We start from the raw sequence: 21,432 nt of genomic DNA on the forward strand, positions 1-21,432 counted from the left end.
ACGGCTTCCTGCAAGAGTTGCTCCAGGGAGTAGATTCTGGGTCGGTTTCCTCTCTCCCCGTCGATAACAATACTGTAGCTGGAGAGAGAGATCAGAAAGTACAAAGGAGTTATTTTCAGTGGTGTGTGTAATGCTTGGCCGTCCGTGTCAAACTCCTACGGAGGGCTCACTTTCATTGGCTGTGACTGATTCTCTTCAGCAACACTTTTACTGCCGAACAGAGGGCTTAGAGGAAGTGATGCAGGTTGACTTTTGCATCCAACTAAGGACTGTGGGAAACTAGTGGGTGATGATCACTGCTTATTTAGCTGTGGTAGTGAGCATAATCCCATTTGGGGTAACGTCAATCAACGTGTCTTGGTGCAAAACACAGCAACAGGAGTTTACGATAGGTGCAATACATCCCAAAAGCAGGCACACACAGAATGTGCACCTGTCATTCACAAACAGTGTTGTTGTCGTTAATTAAAACTAAAACTTCTGGAAGACAGTTTTGAGATAAAAGAAATAAAACTTTAAATATTACTACTTAAATGTAAATAACAGTCAAAAAACGTCAAACTAAATAGAAACAGGAAATGAAATGTTGAAGCTTTTTATGGCTGGGTAAAAAATATAGATATCTCGATATTAATCGATTCTCATTTTTACGGAACGATATCGATTCTTAAATCCGAAGAATCGATTAGTCTAGCCTGTTTTCAGTTAATGGACTGAACGTTGAAGGGCACTTCCCGTCCAATATATCGCAATAAACATTGTGCATTTAATATGAAACAATGTCTCAGATTTCAAATTCTGGTTTGAATCGCACAAACGATACAATACGTCATTGTATTGCAGTATTCAAACAATAAATGCCGTTTTGGCGCTGTTTAATGTGGAGTGACAGATCGCTGTAGCACCTCAGTTCAAGACGTGGCAGCGCGTAGCACACGTGAACTGATCATCTCCTTCACATTAATAATACCAGTTTCAGCACAAATAAACATGACTAAACATCCGAAGGTAAGTTAAAAGAAAGAGTACAATCCGTACTCTTTACAAAAAACTTTACAATCCGTATCCTGTCTCAGGTAATCGCTCAATCAGTGTTTCAGCTGCGCAAAGACGTCAATATATGAAATAACACCAACAGAACTATAAGATTTATAGTCAACAAGATGTCACAACTAGGGTTGTCCCAATTCAGTTTTTAAGTCCCCCATACAATAATTTAGTTTAGCCTATCTGCCAATACTGAGTCCTGATCCGATATTTGTTTTTTGTTTCCAGTGCTAGGTGCACACTATAAGTACCTTCAAGTTATTAAAACCAATCCAATGTAGTGTGCTAGACAACTGATTAGCTTTGCAATGCTTTAAGGAATAAAATACCTGAATCTTCCTAAACTATGAGTAATATTGTGCCACTGGACAGAATTGCTTACCGTGGCTCTCAGCATGGAGCTCTTCCGAGTGGCTCTCTTTAGCCTCTCAGTGTTGCTGCTGCTGGGAAATGAGAGAAGATTGCTACTCTTTCTGTAATGACCCGGCCTGCCTGTGATCCCAGGCCAGCGTTTGTCCTGCAGTCTGGGCCTGCCTGGTCGCCTTCTGACTCCTGGTGGTTTGGAGACAGTGATGGGGACGGATCTACAGGTGGGTCGTCGTTTTACCTTCACATCCCCATCTGTTACGGCCCGAAACTGAGATCCTGAATGGGTTTCACAAAAATGCAAAGCGTTAGAATCAAAAGCATGAGGTGGCACAATCACTGGGCTTTTTGATGGCCTTTACCATAAAGTTCTTGTCGTTCCCGCTTAATTTTCGCCTTCTGATTGGCTTCCAGTTTGACAACAGAGAAAGTTGAGGGGCCTGTAATGGCAGGACTGAACGGCAGATCTCTGAACGTCTGCGCTTTGATGTCTTGGCCGTCCTCACTGCCATAACTGCCTTCCTCTTCATCTTCCTCTGTATCATGAAAATGACATTTCAGTATGGCTGTTCGCATCTGACTATAATATAAATATCAGAACATAATATGTTGGAATCACTATAAAGAAATGGTCGCCGTACAACTACATCTTGATCTAATTTGGAAATCATTCACTGTGCAAACATTTGTATGCCATATGAAACAATGAGTTATAGTGTTGATTTCTGGAGGTTTCTGAAGTAGCAAGTAAACTAGACAGCCATGGGAACAACTTCATATTCTTTTTTGTTTTCCATCAAGGAAGTAATTGATATTTAAAACTTTTGGACTGACAAAAATTCTGATCACAAAGTCTGCACAAATTTTCCCACATTTCTCTCAAACTTTTTGCTAATCTAGATTTGTATGTTTTTTTTCCATGGCAGTCTATTACTGTGGTATCCATTTTTCACACCTAAATGGCTTTTTTTTAAACTATTTATATGGTTGCAATATAGGTTGGTTAGATGATCTCTTCCTGTCTAAGCGAACCAAATAATTCTACCAAAAGTCTGGTTACTCTAGACTAAGTGGCTGTTCACACAGAACATGTTTTCCCATTTCTATGTAGTACTTTTCCATTTTTTTTCCTATGTAGACGTGCTAGACAGACGCATATGACCGTTCCGCTTGTTTCTTGTGTCTTTTGCAGTGTCTCGCACATGAGCCACGTTTTCAAGACCCTGTGTCAAGTTAAAAGAATTTCAACATTTACATGCAGCGTAAATTCATTCATCATCAGTTACAAAACAGTGGACCAATCAGAATACCTCGGAGGCGGGGCAAGCATTGTAAGTTTTGTTTACAGTAGCAAGTAGTCATGGCAACTTTTTTATTTGACAGCAACATGATGGAGGAGGCATTCTGCACTGTGCTTTTTTAAAAACCATTCCTGAGCACTGCGTCTCACGTTTTTAGATGCAAAGATGCGTTCTGTGTGAACGGCACCTAACAGACATAAATGTTTTCCCATATACACGCACACTGCTCTCTTGCTTAATAACAACTTTTCTCAGTGCCGCTCGGGGCACATGCATTCATTTAAGAAATATTAAACAGATCAATTGCATTTGTGTGAAAGAGAAGAGAAACAGGGACCAAGAGAGGTGGTGACACACAGACTCAGGGGCCGTTTACACGACAACGTTTTCAGCCAAAAACGGGAAACTTTTTATGCATTTTGCCTGTTCGTTTACACGACAACGGCGTTTTGGGGACTGAAAATGCATATTTTTGAAAACGGGTTTCAAAGTGCAAGTTTTTGAAAACGGCACCGTTATCGTTTCCGTGTAAACACCCAATACAGGAATCTTTGAAAACGGTGACGTCATGTGTGTGCGTAGTACGTGTTAGGTATGTAGACATGCGCAGTACATGTCAACTTTAAAGGCAAGCGCGAAAAACATACACAACAATGGCGGAGTACATGGTACTGTTGTTGCTGCTCAAGTGTTTGACGTTTTTGGTCGTTTTCGCGGATATGTGTAAACGCGAATCGTTTTGAAAACGTTGTCGTGTATACGTGAAACTTTTTGAAAACACAAGGGAAAAACTTTTCCGTTTTTTACTACATCGTTGTCGTGAAAACGTAGCATCAGAGTGTTGAATAATTGTGACACATTTGAAAGCTTCAATAAGCTTTTCTTACTTTCCCAAGATGACACAAACCAGCTGACTCTCACCTTGCTCAGAGGACTCGCTCTCAGGGGGGGACGTCTCCCCGTCCTCATCCACTTCCTGTCCCCTGCCCTGCGGGATCCTGGCCCCTGGCTGCTGCAAACAAGCTGCTGATCTAGGACTTTTCTTCCTTTCCTTTTTAACTGCCACTGGATCGTGCCTCTTCCAGCACTCCTGTGTCCCACTGTCCCCACTCGTGGCTGGAAATAATTCCATGCATACACAAGTACATCAGAGAAAACTGCCATTGATTACATACATTGCAAGGACATGATGGAGTTTGTGAAAGTTATGCTCCATCATTTAGTCAGAAAGTTTAGAATTTCAGTACTAGAAGTGTGCATTTTGGTTATTCTGACTGCACAAGTACCCAAAAGAGTACAACTGCAATTGTTACCTTAAAGTGCTATTTCTTACTGATTTTATCTACAAAATGAATGTATTTAGGTTGACTATTAAGTTATCTTGTTATTCTGAGTAAGTCATATTTTGTTCTGTATTGTTACAGTACATCATCTTAGTTTTGTCTTTTAAAGCCACATGGCACGATATGCCATTACAGAAGATAGGTTTTACCTGTATCGCTCAGGCTCTCAGACTCATTGGCTGTGCTGAGCTGTGTGGAATCTCTTTTGGAGTTACTATGGCCAGAGTACAGGCTCTTAGATGCAGAGGAAAACTCTGGGTCTCTTGACGCAGCTCCAGATGAATGTCGTCCACCTGGGACCTTCTGCTTGAGTTGAGTTATTTGTTGATCAAGGGTGCTGTTCTTCCGATAACACTGTGACTTCATCTAAGAGAGACCAATATGAGAGGGAATCAACATTAAGACTTATTCTGGGGAACTTTTTAAATCCTTCACTAAGCCCCCAAAATCTCCAAATCAATCCTGTGGGAGCAATAGTAACCAAAGGTGGTGAAGCTTAGCAAGGGGTTGATAAAAAAGCATGAGCTGATTAATAAATACAGAAGTGATGATTGGCTGAGGGGAGCAAGAGAAGAATGGACTTGTGTGGACACTGACCTGTGTAGAGCTAAGGCGGCCAAATCCTCGACTGGACAATTTTTTATTTTTCTTCTGCGATTCTCCACCTCCCCGGTGCTCCTCTGCTAGTGGACTTAGCCCCGCCCCCACCAACCTGTCAATCAAAGAACAACAGAAGCTGTTACAGTCAGTGCAGCTCAGAAGTGGTGGATATTTTGATTCATCCCAGAATTCTTTACATCATTATCGCTGTGTCTTTTTGTGTTTTGTGAGTCAATGAATCATTCACTCAACAGATTTGTTCAAAAGTCGTTCGTAACAAAATCAATTCTTACTGTCCTTTTTATGAAATTATAACAGATTTCTCCACAAACTGCAACAAATTGATCACAAAAATGACCCAATTTGTTCAGCGCTGCTACATCGTTCAGTCTCATTTAGTGATGAGTGTATTCACCCAGTAGGTTCAACCAATGAAATCCTCCTTCAGAAACTGCACTATAATGCTGTTTGTGCGTGCTATCATCAGTCTCGAAATCAGGTGCTTCAAAGGAGAGACTTCAGTGAACAAAAATGCCAGAACAGAAGTGAACGAGAATGATTTGTTCACTTAAAATACTCGTTCAAATTCACTGAGTCATTAATGTCCGAAACACCCCTACAGCTCAGGCAGTGTCAGTATGAAAAGAGAAAGCAAGAAAGACAGATTAGAGAGAGAACGAGGCTGAGCTGCCTCTCAGTGGGCTCAAATCGCTGCCTGCTCTTCCTCTGATGAGTATCGAAAGAGGGAAGAAAAAAAGCATGGTCTCCACACCTCACGCTTGAGGAACTACGATCAAACGGCCATCCCGCCACTGTTCGAGGGCAGTTGCTGGATAAAAAGCCCAGCGTGAATTATCAGGGGAGATTCCTGCTACAAAAAAAGGGGGCCGGTCGCTTTGAAAAGACAGAGCGAGCCGTTTGAGGGCACTGCATGTTTGACGCTATTGTTCTTGGTGAATATCAGAGCCCTCGCAGTTGTATTTCCATATCAGCGAGGCAGCTTGTCCCCCTCGGCTCTGAATGCGGGCTGGGAGAGAATGCCCTTGAATTTCCCTGGAAACCTGCCCGACAGACCGAACGAACGCAAGACCGACGGCACACAGACAAAAGATTACCTTCCATCCTACAGCAAAGAGCTAGTGTGCCGTCAGTCACATGAGCTGTTTAATCGCCGGTAGACATCTCTAGAGAGGCTGTCTTTGTGGAAACCTAATTGAGATTTTGTTTGCTGTAATGTGCTTCTGCTTACGTAGTCCCAGGGGGAAATGCTGTTTTGCTCTGAGGTTGCTCTTTCAAAGCTCAGGAGACATAAAGGAGATCTTGGTTGTGTTTCATTTAAGTATCAACTTCGCCTCACACCAAGAACGATAACAGTTAAGATAACTATTACTATATTATTAGCATCCACAACAATGGACAATAATGTTCTGGGGTGCGTTTCCCAAAAGCATTGTTAGCTATCTATGGTCATAAGTTCCATTGAACTTGGTGACTACAGAATTTACAAACATAATTGCTTTTGGGAAATGCACCCCTGATTGTTATAAGTGCCTGCTTCTGTTATGTTGTCAGCGACTTTCGAGCTGTTCGAGCTCTTTAAATTCTGATGCATTCTGATTGGCTGTCAATTTTTTTTATCATTTATCAGCTGAAAAAAAAAAATGTTGTTTCCAAAATATTCTGATATTCTGATTCTGACTTGCCTATTCTTCATAGAATTAGAACCAATATTAAAGTAATCATTATGGTTGTTGTCCTCAGTGTGAACAGGCTTTAAATCCGTGTCCTAAGATAGTCATCTCAGTCAGATTTAGGTACATTTCAGCTGACATAACCAGCCACAACATGACATTTTTTTGCCCACATTGGTTCAAAATCTTGCATGAATGGACAAAAAACTGCTTGTTAATGGAAACTTTGAACACATTAGGACACATCATAAGATTATAGATCTCTAAAATGTGGTAAGCATAGCTGAGATCATTCTATCTCTATAGAATTTGATAAGAAATGATTGAGTTCATGTTGAGATCTCTGATGCTGGACTTGGAATCTTGGTAAATCAGAACTCAGTTTGGGACGTCATTGAGATCTTTGAAACTTGTGGGATTACTGGGGTCTTTTTCACAGAAAAAGTCAATGTCTCCATTTGATCTCCATTTAAACTCATTGCTGTCCTGGGATTTTAAAGTGATCTCTTGTGATTTTTCTTTCCTGCAGGATGTGTCTGTGTCTATTGACACTCAAATAGCCTACTAGTGTGTATATGTGCACACAAATACAGAATGTGTTTGTGATTGACAGGCAAGGGGACAGAGGGTGCAATGGAGTGTGTGTTCTTTCCCCGTGAGGTAGGCCTCACCGCGCAACGAACTGACAAACACAACATGACATGGCCCCTCCCCTTGGTGCATGCTCACAGCAGCTAATTAAACAGAGCTCTCTCAAACACACACGTGCACACACACACACACACACACACATTGAATATCACTGTAAGGAATTTTAAGCACAGACACATAGTGTCAGACACAAACACAACCACATACACACAGGATGTGAGTTATTACCTACTGACCCACTGCCCTCAATCTCAAAAGGCTAAATGGAAAGCTGCAAGTGACAATGCCTCAATGCAGTCACCTGCACTAGAGAAAACACTGAACGTGTGAACCTGTCTGTTAATAGCTTCTCATTATGCAATGCAGTGTCGCGCTGTTACCCACGAGTGCAACAGCAGCAGTATTATACTATCAAACAACAAACCAAAACAGCACAATTAGTGAAGAAGTCTGTAAAGTATTTTAAGGATTCTGGTTCCAAACCTGATTCAACTTAACGCACCATCTGAATTTGATTTATAAATAAATTCACTTTTAGTTGTCAGAAAGATTATGCATGATAAACAAACAAGCTTAGGTGGCCTGAGGGGAAGTTACTTGCTAAATCTGTTCTTTACCCTCAGTTTAGATTTTGTTCACTAGTGCCAGTGGCGACATTTCTGCTAAATGATATTACTTTGCTTTTTGCATGTTACTTGACACTTTAAAAGTAAAATATCCAGTGAGTGGCATTAAAAGCATGTTCAGTTTTATCTGAAACAGATGATTGTGAATCTGGCAAAGTATTATTATGTTGGTTGTTGTACGTATCGCGGTACAGAAATGCCCGGTGATTTATCTCAAACATGACATACTAAATATGCATTTGCTTAGGCAATCATGCAGTTTTAACATACTTCTATCTTTAAGTCCTGGAGCTTTTTTATCATGAATTGTGTTTCACAGGACTCGAGCACTCAACATCACAAATGCAATTCTGTACCAGGTGCGCTACTGAGCAAGTATACCATGTCATAAATGCTATATAGAACGGGTTAAGTTATGCAAACGTCAAAGTGTATTAGTTTACAAATCATGCACATGGTAAAAATGTTTTAAGGCCATAACACAGTATTGTGCGAGTCTTTATTAAACAATAATCAGCTCCAATTTCTGTGAAAAGGAATAAAAGTTGGTGTATTACACCTCTAGTCTTCATTTCAGCTTAGAAACGTAAGTAAACTGTATGTATAAATATATTTTTGGAGTTTTGCAAAAATTTTGGTAGATGCATATATTTCTTATATGTAAATAAATAAATACATAAAATTCAGCATAACAGTGACAAAAGCCATGTGAGGAAAAGCCATGCAATTCTTCGGGATCTATCACATCCTCTTTATGGTGAATATGAGTTGTTAAAATCTGGTCAAAGGTATAGGGTACGGTTATTACGGACTGCCCGTGCACAAAGATCTTTTATATCTTCCAGTATAGATCTGTTAAATAAATTCTTGTGATATCACAGTTGTCATTTTACATCTATGGCAGTGATTCTGTTGTTGTGAGAGGGATGTTGTTGTTTTGCTGTTGGTTGTATTTGTAATGTGTTTTGTAATCTGTTGATGTTTGTTTGTATTTGTTGTTGATGATTGAAGGGTTACAGATACAAAAAGAATTTACAAAAGGACAATAAACTAAACTAAACCACGTCAGCCACCCAGCCAACAGCATAAATAAATAAATAAATAAATGTTATTTAAAATACATAAATATTATTTAATAACATTAAAATGTCACTGCACATAAATTACCTTTTGGATTAAACAGTGATTTTTGCCAAAGGGTGAGTATGCAGCACTGCCCTGAGCATGATAGCAGAAAATCTAGTGTGATGTTGTACAAAATGAAGATCTGGCTGCTAGCCTGTTAAATGCTACAAGACACACTGCCCTCCTTTATATACAGTAGACAAACACACACAAACACACTGCCCGCAGTGAGGGGCCCTGGCTGCCTGCCCGTGCGTCTGGGTGTCACTGTCATATGGAATCACGTTGTGGCGGCTGGTTGGCACGAGGGCAGAGGCAGGCGGGCGGAAACAGAGAGGAGGTGACATGACAGTGGGACAGCCGGGAACACAATGAGAAAAAGAGATAGAAAGAGGTTTTGGGGGTGTTTGGAGTGTCAATAACACTCTTCAAAGCTCCGGAGAGATTCAAACATTGACAGATCCTCTCTATACCAGCAGGCATTGAGGAACACAGTACAATCACTCAGCCTAACTATAGTCATTATATGTGCTAAGTTCCAAAATCTAGCGAAGTGCCTTTTTTTCTACTGTCTACACAGGCGGCTGTCCTCCACAACAGCACACTCACACACTAATTAATTGCGGTGTAAGAATGCGTGTGTCGACGTGACCTCCTCTTCTCCTGGCCTGCACTGACCCAAGTGCTAAACGACAGGAATCTGTCACATTCCTGGCAATAAAATAGATTAGAGGAGAATTCACAGCGCTCTAATTACATCCACGGCCTGTTGAATCCCCCCTGGCTGCTGCAGGATAGTCATGCCATTCACATCAACGATTGGCAGACACAGAACCAGTTTATTGACAGGCGCACACACACACAGTGTATGTACATAGATTTAGGATACTGTCTATAGGCCTGAACCAAGCAAACACACAGTGGAACCTTTGCAAGGAGATATGAAGACACGGCCAACCGCTTTGCGCTACCAAATGCATGTAATGCAATTCAGGCCAAGTGCTGATTAGGAGAGATAAAGCATAACTGGACTTCCTCACTGAGGTCAGATGAGTTCTCCTGTTTCCTGTTTATGGTTTGTGGAGTCGTCTGCTGGGTTGTGCTGATATGGGAGGCTTATCTGTTGTGTGTGTGAGATGCTGGCAAAGAGGACAAGGGAACAGGAGATACTTACTTTACTTTTTTCTGGGGTTCATTAAGGGGCCCGGAGCCAAGACCAGGGACTGATTTGCGTTTGCGTGGTCTACCAGGGCCACGACGTGCTGGACTGCGAGGAGTCTCCTCTTTCCTAAAGAAAAACATGGTTATCTTTTGCTAAACATGTTTTCATTATGAAGCGTGTAATTTCTGCGCACAATACATAGTTGCAAAAATAGGCAAATTATAATTTTTCAGACAAGTGATTATTTTTAGCATAGAATGACATTTGGGGTACTGACGCTTGTAAACGTTACTAGGGCAACCATAACTAGGGACACCTACTAGCAACCATTGCAGTACAGCTCTAGTGGTATGAATAGGGTTTTATTGAATAGAGTTTAATCTGCATGTAACCTAGGATTGGAGAAAGTAAGTTAACATAAAATTACACACTTCACTTTTCAAGGAGGACAAATTTGGACTATGAAGGCTTGTGTGTTCACACAGGTTATGTATAAAGAATAAAAAAAGATTTAATAGTTTTGTGATGGTGGGTAGTGCTTACTGGTGATCATGCTTCCTCTGGAGTTTGGCCAGTTCTTTCTGCTTCTCTTTGTAACGCTGTTGCAGCTCTGCTAACCTCACTCGCATCGCCAACTCCTGCCCATCCATACTGTCCATGGTACCTTTCACTGGGCAAACCTGGAGCAACCAAATCAAACAACCCTACCCTTAGTTGCTGGTCAGTTGCTCCAGTCTTGGATGACCTCTGTTTCTATCTCTGAGTTAATACAGTTCTGTTATCCTATTAACTTTTAGTTCATTACAGTCCTTAACTAGACTGAGGATGCCAATAAAGTAGGATGCAAATTACATATTTCTTATGTTCTCTTGGATAGGCTATATATTAAAAACTGAACAAATGTTCATGTATTCTAGCGTTGGGTTATCTTTAATAAGATAGATTATAAACTACATGAGGAAAACGCATATGAGAAAAAAACATGGATGTGTTACCGGCTCATGGCGAGGCGTCCAGCTGCATTTTCTGCGCAAGTTGAGAGTTCTTCGAGCAGGAAACTGCTTCTCAGCATCTGTGGTGCTGCTCTCCTGTGAACCCAATTCAAGGGCACGTGCTGCTGCCAAAGTAGCAAGACTCTGCAGGTCAAAAGTCCATTGATCTTCTTCTTTGATGAAAAAAAAGAAACACAACAATATATTATGGCTCTCATACTGTGAATTCTATCATAAATGAGCTATTTATCTGGCATCTACGCTACCTGGAAACAGGCATTGTAGGAAAGACTAAACTGAAGGGCTAATTTATGTCTTGATTTACAAATAACAGATCATTTACAAATATCAGATTATTCTTCATGAAACAGATGCAGATTTCTCTATAAGATATCACAGGAGGAAGGGCCTCCACATTCAGATAACACTGAATATTACCAAGACAACTATGTGATGTGTGCTTTTTTTTTTAAAAAGGGGTCATCGGATGCCCATTTTCCGCAAGTTGATATGATTCTTTAGGGACTTAATGAAAATTATAAAACGGATAGTTCCGGTCCTTGATTCTGATTGGTTGTGCCAAGTTCGAAGCTGTTGTAAATTACTCTACAAACATAAGGTGCGTCCCAAATCGCATACTTATGCACTATTCTATGACGTTTTGTAGTATAAATAGTGCGAGTAGTGCGTTCACACTGAAAATTCCAAAAAGAAAAAGTGGACTTTAAATACCCGGATGATGCACTTAAATAATCGAAAAAACGAAGTGTGGAATATTGGACACTTCATGCACTCAACTGTCGCAGCTTTAATTACGTAGCGAAGGGGGAGGGGCTATCAGACTCAGATTATGAATGACAAAATAACCATATATAATTCATACACTACATGATTGAGTACATAGTGCATAAGTACATAGTATATAAGTGCACCAATGTTTACATTTGTGTATTGCTCAGCAACCACTTTGTTGGAACCACAACTGTTTCTGAGGAACTACATTGTTTGGCTGAAGAATAATGTTTTTATTAATATCATTACACTTCATTTCAGTTTTATTTTGTGAAACCTTACTACGTATATGGAATAACCGTTTTATAAAAGCAATAAGCCACGTGGTCGCAGCTTTAATTACGTAGCGAAGGGGGAGGGGCTATCAGACTCAGATTATGAATGACAAAATAACCATATATAATTCATACACTACATGATTGAGTACATAGTGCATAAGTACATAGTATATAAGTGCACCAATGTTTACATTTGTGTATTGCTCAGCAACCACTTTGTTGGAACCACAACTGTTTCTGAGGAACTACATTGTTTGGCTGAAGAATAATGTTTTTATTAATATCATTACACTTCATTTCAGTTTTATTTTGTGAAACCTTACTACGTATATGGAATAACCGTTTTATAAAAGCAATAAGCCACGTGAAGCCGTGGTTTACAGTGAATTTATAACAGCTAAGGGTGTTATAAATTCACTGTAAACCACGGCTTCTTGGGGCTTATTGCTTTAATGTATAACATTCTTTGGTTAAAATTTCTCAATGGCAGTGTAAAACAACACCCTTTTTACCTGTCAAAATCAGCTCTGTCTTCAGCAAGCCGTTTTAGTCCATGTTCCTTTAAATGCTAATTTAAATTAAACTTCCGTGGGGTGACGAGCTCTCATGAGACTGTTTACTTCAGCTGCAGAACTTGCTAACTAGCATGTTATTAGGAAAGGCGATTTGCAAAGATTCATAAAAGAACCTTAAACTCACTTCTTCTGTAGGTGAGGCTGGATCACGAATTATTTGCACGAACATAAACGCATTTAGGCAGATCGGGGGGGCGCATTCCCTTAAAAAATAAAGCTAATCCACTGCGTCTTCAGTGGCTCAGATGTCTGGAGTAAATGACGACTGCTATGTTCATTATTACATACAACAACAGAACACCTCAATTGCTTAAGAGCCATTCTTGTCTACATCTGCTCCAGCGTCGAAACAATGGCAGACTGATGACAGCTCACTCAGGGCAGGTCTAAGGTATAACGCTAGCTTCAATCAACAATTGTGGGAGCGGCCAGGGTCTGTGTGACATCATACAGACAGGCATCAGAGATCGGCTCGATTTGAGAAAGGGTAAATGATTTAACGAGATAAAAAAAAAACACTGGGTGGATCTTTATCATTATAGGGTGGTTGTGTACGCACACTGCCAACACACATTTCAGCTCAAACTGCTTGTAAAAGTGCATGTCGCATCCGATGACCCCTTTAACAAAATCTACTAAAGCAACAGAGAACATACAGAAACAAATCAATAAAAAGTGAATATTGTATTCACAATTTTAGTAGATCCTCTGGGACTAGTTAAATAGTTAAAACTAGCTCTGACAACCACTATACATACTCTTGCATGAATAAAAAACATGATAATATGAGGGAAGCTTTAACAAGAGGTGAAATAGCTAATTAGCCTAGACAATGCTCTAGAGTGAAAACACCAACTGCTTTTGTGATTACAAACCAGCTTTTCACTGTTTAGTGACAAGCAGGACCACTGTTTGCAGAAATCTTAACAGCAGGAGAAAAGAACAGATGCGACACAGATATATGGTCCTTACAAGGGAAACAGTAGAGATTTTCAATGAAAATCTGGGTCCTGAAGCAAAACCATTGCCCTGAAGGAGTAAAATTGAACCTTTTTCTCCCTGCAAACTTTCCAATAACATACCTTGAGTTTTACCACAACTTTGTTGATACCGTTGCAGTTCCAGATCAGCCAGCTCACTCAGCAATTCCATGCCATGATATGAGGAGTTGAGTGGGCCACAGTATCTCTGGGATTGGTAAGTGGAAGGTGGAGAGGGAGGAGGACAGTCCCCACAGAAGGCTGCTGCAATCAGGAGCTCCAAACTCCAGTAACTTGTTGTGAGACTCTGGGAGCAGCTATTCGTTGTTGGAGATGGAACCTTCACACAGATTTTCACTTCATCTTCCTCAGTAACCACTGCAACATCTGCTTGGGCAGTGGTGTTTGGCAGCTGGTTGAGTGAACAATCAGAGACACATGGTTGTGGTATTGGTATTGGATCCTTCAGTGTGTCAATGTCTTCACTCTCTTGAGGAGGTATATCTTCACCCACTTCTTCGTCAAAGCTAACAATTGGTTCTTCTTGATGGATTACTTCCTCAGACGATAGGATAGTTACCTGTCCTACTTCACAGCCTGAAACTTCAGCAGGTGTGCAAATTATCTTGGCATGCTCCTTTTCCTGATTGTCCTCAATGGGTTCAAAGCAGCCCATGGCCATGACTGTCTTGACATCCTCCCCTTGCACAAACACACCCTCAGGCTGTTCTTCAACTAGACTAGTGGCATCAACGTCCATTGTTGGCTCTTGTGGTTCTCGGAGTGGCCTCACCATTGCATGACATTCCAGGCCCTCTCCCAAGCTGGAGAGAGCTGGAGGAGGGTGCTCAACAGGTTCAGTCTGAACAGCCTCCAGATCAGCAGGCTCTGCCAGCTGTACGTCTTGAGTGGTGGGGATATTCCTATATCCCATGTTGATTTCTGGATAGGTATATCCAGGTGGCAGATCTGTGACAGGGAATATAAACAAAGCTTAGTTGTGCAGCACTTAAAAAAATATCAGCATATGAAACGGTCTTATTTTTGACAACCTTAAAAGGGTGACATTTTTAATAAGCTTTGCACCAGAGATCTGAACAAGAACGCATTTCATTCCTCATGACAGCAACACTATGCCTTGATCTTGATTCAACTTTAAGAAGTGCAGCTGTTAAGGGGATAATTCTGAGGTAAAACAGGGCTCTCTTTCTGACACTGCTGTACCCTCTGGCACGCTGTAACTGTTAGTGAGGTGTTAATGATGATAAAGAGGGTGTGGGCTGGGGAGTGGGGGTGAGTCTGGACAAGGTGTTTCTCCATCATTACTGATGTGATGGCGCTGGGGAGCTGAGCTGTCAGCCATTTTCTGCATCTATCAGCAGCTTAGTCAATCGTGTTCCTGCCTATATAGCCGCCCACACAGAGCCACAGAGTCTAAAAAAAGCCCTGATTGTTTCTGCATGAGGGGCTCAGCATGAATAACAACCAACATATGGCTTATGTGTTTTTGAGACACAATGACTTGAAGCAGGCACCTAAGCCTCAAGACAAAGACACAAATCTAGAGTGAACGACCACACAAATTTCAGATCGCCTCTTGACGCTAAGACAGACAAAATTTTTCCAAGTCAACAAGTAAAAACATTGCATTGGATTTCTAATATTTATATGTAAAGGAGAATAACTCCTTACCAGGCTCCATGGATTGAGGATAGTCTTGTGGTGGCTGCCCTTCCACTCTCTTTTCCTGGGACTCAACAGTTTTGGGCATCTGTGATGGAGAAGGGCTGATGGCTGGTGAGCGGGGTGTCGCAGCTACCGGACTTGTGGCGGGGCAGGGAGTAGAGGGTGTGCTTTTAGGGTGAGGCCGCATACAAGGGGACTGGCAGCAGGGCGACAAGTGGGCAGTGGAGCCCCTGGGAGGTGAGGAGGCCTGGTTGGATGGGCCGTAGGCATAGCACTTAGCAGGTTTGGGAGTCCTGGGTTCAGACAAAATGTCTTCTAGCTCCATGCTCTGTTCTTCTGGCTTCTTTTGCACCTAGGCATTGAAAAAATTAGATGGGAAAATCCATAAAGAGAACTCAAGCCCCATAATGAGATCTGGGCAGTTTGGTTAATTTAAGGGAACTGACAAATATTCTGAAGTCCGCCAGGTCATGCAATATTCACATCAACGTAAATGCAATTTGGCACGCCTGTTTTGCTGAATCAGATTTTCATTTAGACCCTACTTGCTCAGTTCTATTGATTTAGACCTGCAATCAAAAAGAGTAGTGCTTGGCCCAATCTTACCACAGTCCATTGTTGGCTGCATTTGGTTGTGTATGTCTAAAATGTAACTGGACCTTGGAGGAAATTATGGATCCTAGGGAGCAGTTGTGGTTTTATAGGGGGATTTTTTAAATGAAACTCATGATTTATTGGCTCCAAATGTTGTTTACTCCCCTGCACACAAAAACGACTGTCTCGTTCCACAGAGAGGAGTGCATCCTCTCTCAGTATCAGGTGTCAAGCATTAGCTCATTTGAAAGCTCAGCTGTTTCTAAACCACTGCTGTACAATGGTTATATGAGGGGTTGTGTGTGTTTCGTGTACCTGGCTGTGGTCGGCTGTGGCTCTCTGCTGAAGCTCTATGTTGTTTGCTACTCTGTGTGATGGAGGTGGCGGCATGTGATGGCTGGGGTGTTGCTGATGCTGCAGCTGCTGGTGTTGCTGGAGAGCATAAAGCTCTTGTTGCCGTAGAAACTGCGAGCGAGGATACACAGCAGGATGCTGCATGTGGGAGTGGGCCGCTCGGGCCCTGTAGACTGGGGGCCACAGGCCAGGCTGCTCCATCACATCTAATGAGAGAAATAGAAGTGTTAGTGTTGTGTGAAATCACGTGGAAGGCCATGTTAGGCAACAGAATGTTAATATATCTCACATAGGGTCTCACATAGAGATCATCACCTTTACCTTTACCATCTTATGAAAACAAGCTATACTGAGGATATTATTTCTAATGAAAACTATAAAAACAACAACTAGTAGTGAAGTAGTATAAGGTATAGATACAAAGGTTTGGATAATTTAATATTGTTTTTTTCAAAAATAACTTCCCAAGTAGACAACAAGGGCCCTTTGTGATATGTTGAAGGCATGGTTTACTCAAAAAATGTGAAGTCTGTCATCATTTATTCACCCTTACATTGTTCTAAGCCCATGTTACTTCCTATCTTTTGCTGAACACAAAAGATGATGTTTTGAAAAATGTTGGTTACTAAACAATTTTGGTTACCATTGACTTCCACTGCATGGTCAAAAAACAAACAAACAGATTTTTTTTTTCAAAATCTTCTTTCATGTTCCACAAACAGTCATACATGAGGGTGAGTAAATGATGAAATTTACATATTTTCATCACAGGATATATTTCAAAAATTCAATATCATTCAAAGTATTAAAACTAAAACTAAACTGAAATTGAAAACAAAAAAGCAAAATAAAAAAATGAAATACAAATAATTTGAGACCTTGTGAGATTTTTATATCTATAATAACTCTGGCCTACACTGAGTGCATGGGAGAGAGAGGCCCATCAACCAGTACTCCCACGCTCTTTTCGGTGTCTTGCTCCCTGTTCACCACTTTTGTTTTCTCATACTAACTACATTCCTCCCTCATTTTTCTCACACTAGAAGTCTCCAACCCAAATGTGCAGCCGCGTGAGCACAGAATGATAGATGTTTTCAATAATAATTATTTGATTAAGATGAAAGTGAACAAATGGAAGCAGTTCCCATTAGAATAAATATTAGCATGAGAAGCTTGGCATTTGACAAACTATATTCACTCCCTTGAAAAATCCCCTTCTCTGAAAACCACAGTGGACCCAGACTACAGCATGTAGTCTAGGCGACTTCTTAGTTCCCATGTCAGGGATAAACTCCTGCCGTTCCCCTGGCAGGAACAGAAATCCAGCCGTGTACATCTTCAGTCCCTGCCTCCGCAAGTCAAATGTGTTTTCTACTCTTCCCATTTCACATAGCATCCTTAATGTACATGTTCAGCCTGACCCCTCTTCTCCCTCCCCTGTGCTTGCCTTGACGCATCACGGACCTTTGCTCTAGAACATTAACCCAGCTTAACTAATGTTTCCCGGGGGAAGGCTTTTGTGGATGCACTTCCCCTTTCAGCTGGAATTCCTGTGGAGCACGGAAGGAAGTGTGCCTTCGAAGACATGAAGATAATTAGATTTCACAGCCTGTTTGCAGAGCAGAGGCCTGTGTAGACTTATAAGGCTAGGAGGTATTCTTACGTCAGCGTGTTTTAGAGCACATATGGCAATAGCTTTGAGGGGGGTGGTGAAAGCATCCTGACCCAGACCATGTGGGGGTGGAGCAGGTGGTTGACAGGAAACTGTTTGTGTGATTGTGTGCATATTGTGTGTTTTCCTCTTGCATGTTTCTGCTATTTCATCTTAGCAATTTTATTGGCTGTTATTCATAGCTGCTCTCTCATTCATTGGGACAATGTATACACCTGAAGAATAGTCGACTAGACTTCAAACAAGTCTGAAATTATAAAATCCACTGTATTTCCTGCAACTAGACAAAGCATGTTTTCGAAATGATCACACTATAAGAACATCAGTTACAAGTTTGAGTCGTGTAGTGTGGACTTGGTTTAAAGTGAACTTATATCCTTGAAACTTGAGTGGAATCACTGTTATAGAGCATAATTTTTCAGGCTTGGCAACCTGACAGTAAAATCTTCACGTAGAAACCCATGAGAGCTGCTGTGTGTCTCACAAAAAGAATGAATGCTAAATCTGACAAATGGGTCAGGCTCAGCAGGGCAAATAAATTGAGGATATGGGAGGAAATGAGAATACTAGGCAGAAAACACCATGGTATACCAAGGTGAGTAGCCGGGTGTGTGGCAGGCTCACTGGGCAGCACCACCAGTTGGGTGGAGGGGTCCTGGGGCAGGGGTAGAACTGGCTGAAGAGGGGCAGGCATGGCTGCAGAAAACCCAGGAGGGAGATTCTGATGCAGAGCTGTGTGACCAATACCTACAAAACATAAGACAACTTTAAGGATACAACAAAGTTTATAATTTTTAAAACACATTTATTAGTAGAAACCGAAATGAACTTATGAACCTCACAATGATCAAAAAAGGAACAAGAAAAAGACTGAAGACTCATTCTATACTCAACATTACTGACCGTAGGAGTGACCTGTCATCCATAGTGAGGGACTTCCTGTACGTGGCATCCAGTGGTGATGAGCAGAGTGTGTATGTGCAGCTGGGTCTCCTAATTGGCTCGACTGCATGGAAGTTCCACCTGGCACCATGATGTGAGAGGTGAGGTCACCATGGCAACTGTTTGAGGGATGGATGTGTGCCAATTCGACCCTTTCCTTGTTATCCCTGCAAAGCCAGATCGGAAACAGGTGAAAGGTCAGGACTTGAGCATGTGTGACAAGTGAAAAAAAGTGTGTGAGGGGTGGATCATTCACCTAATATACACGTCTCGTTCTCTCTCTAGGCACCGGTGGCCCATGTGTTCCACGCTCATCCTTTTCCTCTCCTCTTCTCCAGTTGAATCTGAAGGATACATGGAGCGTGGAGTGCCTACAAAATGGTTAACAAATTTACATCAGTGATTTTCTCTCATCTGCAACTCTGACTGTCTTTGGCACTCAGCATGCAAACAGCTGTTGAGCAGCCTTTCTCTACAGTGGCATGTGCTCTTTCTCCCCCTGCACTGGCATTTTTAGCTGTAAGAGGAAAAAGCTGTTTCCACTTTGGGTCTTGGCAAGTTCTGCTATTTATTTTTCATCAGTGAAGTCTTCCAGAGGTCACGAATAAACAAACTGCTCTGCGTCCCTGCCCATTGTTTGTTTAGGAAGGCCCTGACAGATCAAAGGTCAAGCTTACCTTTCATGGTGGAGTGCACCCGCCCCTGTCGGCTGCTGGGATGGCTGCCTGATGCTTGGCATGGAGGTTCTCTCTGTCTTGCCACAGCAACTGCAATCCCTACCGGAGGCTGTCGCACCTCCCCCTCTACATGTGGGACATCTCCTATCTCTCGGCCACGTCCACCACAATCAGCTCTCTCGCTTTCATGGCTTTGGCCTTTCCTGGAGGGTAGGGTCTGCTTGCCTCCCTGTATAGAGCAGCTGGTGCCATTAGCTGCTGTTTTGAGGTTCCCAAGCCCTCCAAATGGGCTCTTTTGGGACAGGAGGAGAGGCTGCTGGTTGCTGTACTTCAGAAGGTTCTTCATGGCACTGTTCTCTCCCTGTGAGCTTGTGATCTCCTGCTGGTTTTGAGGAGGAGCTGGATGAAGGGGAGGAGGAGGAGGAGGACCCATTCCTGCCGTCTGGTGCTGCTGTTGTGTGGGTGGTCTGTTGTTGGCAGCTCCACTGTTAGGTTCCATGTAAGCTTTATGCTGGTTCTCTTCAGAGCGGATGTGATGAGATTGCATGGCCCAAGGTGGCACTGATGTATGCTGATGTGGGTGATGCTGCACATTGTTGTTGTAGCCGTAAGGAGACATTTCCATCTTCCGCTTCATCTCCTGGTTCCCATTAGCCTGGGCCATGTCTGTGCCAGGGGTATCGGGGCCAGCCCTACTGTGCTGTTGGTGGCGAATGCGGGCAACCTTCTGTCCATCTCGCTGCATAGAGCAGCTTCCATGTCCTCCTCCACCCGTGTGCTGAGTCATGGTCTTCCCAGCAAGAGGTGAGGGAATGGTTGGAGGCCCGGAGTGTGAGCAGTCTCTGTAGGGCTGAGAATTGGTGTTGGTTTGGTTGGGTAGAGGATGAACTGTCTTTGACTCTTGAGTAAGTGTAGATCTGAACATGTCTGTTTCCATACTGTTGATGCAGTCAGCACTGCGGGAGCGCACAGTCTGGTGTTGCTGGGAATGGCTTTGCTGCTGCTGTTGCTGCTGTTGTTGCTGTAGGTGATGGTGGTGGTTGTGGTTGTGCATCCAGTCAGGTGCTTTTTCAGCTTTTCTGTAGGGATGCTGCTGCTGGGTTGGAGGTTGATGCTGTTGTTTCCTGGGCCAGTTACCATGATGCCCCCCATTGCCAATCTTTTCCATGGCCTTGTCCTTGACACTGTTCCCTCCGCCCCCAACCCCCTGGCACTCAGAGTTGCCCATCTGGAAGGGGCCTCCGGTTTTCTCCCCAAGGTGGTTAACAGATGGAATAAATGTGGCTCCAGTCACTTTGGAGTCTCTGCAGCCACCATTATTGATTCCTTTATCATGTAAGGAAGGATTTCCCATAGGGGCTGGCGGTGGAGGGCAGAAAAAGTCAGGGTGATGGTGTGAGTGGCGATTTTGGTGTGGGTGATGGGGGTGGCCAGGATGGAGCTGCAGACAGTGGAAGCCACTTGGATGCCCCCCTCCAGCAGCCATGGGCAGTGGAGGAGGCACTGAGTAGGGCAAAGAATGCTGCAAAGCCTGACCTCGCTCCAGACAGTCTGTAGGAGGCTGTTCACTGATCCGCATCTCCCCACTTATCGCCTCTTTACCACAGTGCCCGTTAGTGCCACCTCCCACGTGTCTGTTTTGGACATTATTGGACCCTACATTACCTCTAACCACCCCATCCCCACCGTAAGTAGTCATGGAGCCTTTTGCCCCTGTTCCATGGTCCCCATTTAGCATCTTTCCATTAAGCAAACAGGCACTAAGAGGCTTTCCCATGCTCTGTGGATGTTCCTTATACTCAATAGGCAGAGTGGCTTTGTGTCCCCTGCCGTTCATCTCTTCCATAGTGGCTGGATGTTGTGGGTGGAGCTGGGGTTGATGGGAGTGATGATGGGGTAGTTGGTGGTGATGGCGGTCTTTAGAATCATGTTTATTACTAGGTCTGTCTTTATCTTTTGCAGCTGAAACCACACCTCT

General features: G+C 42.6%; 1 protein-coding gene across 1 annotated transcript in view; it reads right to left on the bottom strand.

Annotated features, from left to right (window-relative positions):
• Positions 1-21,432, bottom strand: part of LOC107710689 (BAH and coiled-coil domain-containing protein 1-like) — an 84,660-nt gene that overhangs the window by 8,733 nt on the left and 54,495 nt on the right. The window contains 16 exon segments of the mRNA XM_016515525.1: positions 3-155; positions 1,430-1,692; positions 1,776-1,949; positions 3,636-3,830; positions 4,207-4,423; positions 4,655-4,769; positions 9,925-10,038; positions 10,456-10,592; positions 10,908-11,074; positions 13,632-14,498; positions 15,222-15,567; positions 16,125-16,369; positions 18,427-18,582; positions 18,739-18,944; positions 19,034-19,148; positions 19,455-21,432. Coding sequence (XP_016371011.1) covers positions 3-155; positions 1,430-1,692; positions 1,776-1,949; positions 3,636-3,830; positions 4,207-4,423; positions 4,655-4,769; positions 9,925-10,038; positions 10,456-10,592; positions 10,908-11,074; positions 13,632-14,498; positions 15,222-15,567; positions 16,125-16,369; positions 18,427-18,582; positions 18,739-18,944; positions 19,034-19,148; positions 19,455-21,432 — 5,448 coding nt within the window.

The sequence above is a fragment of the Sinocyclocheilus rhinocerous genome, unplaced genomic scaffold (assembly GCF_001515625.1).
Source record: "Sinocyclocheilus rhinocerous isolate Xijiao unplaced genomic scaffold, SAMN03320098_v1.1 scaffold627, whole genome shotgun sequence".
NCBI lineage: Eukaryota > Metazoa > Chordata > Actinopteri > Cypriniformes > Cyprinidae > Sinocyclocheilus > Sinocyclocheilus rhinocerous.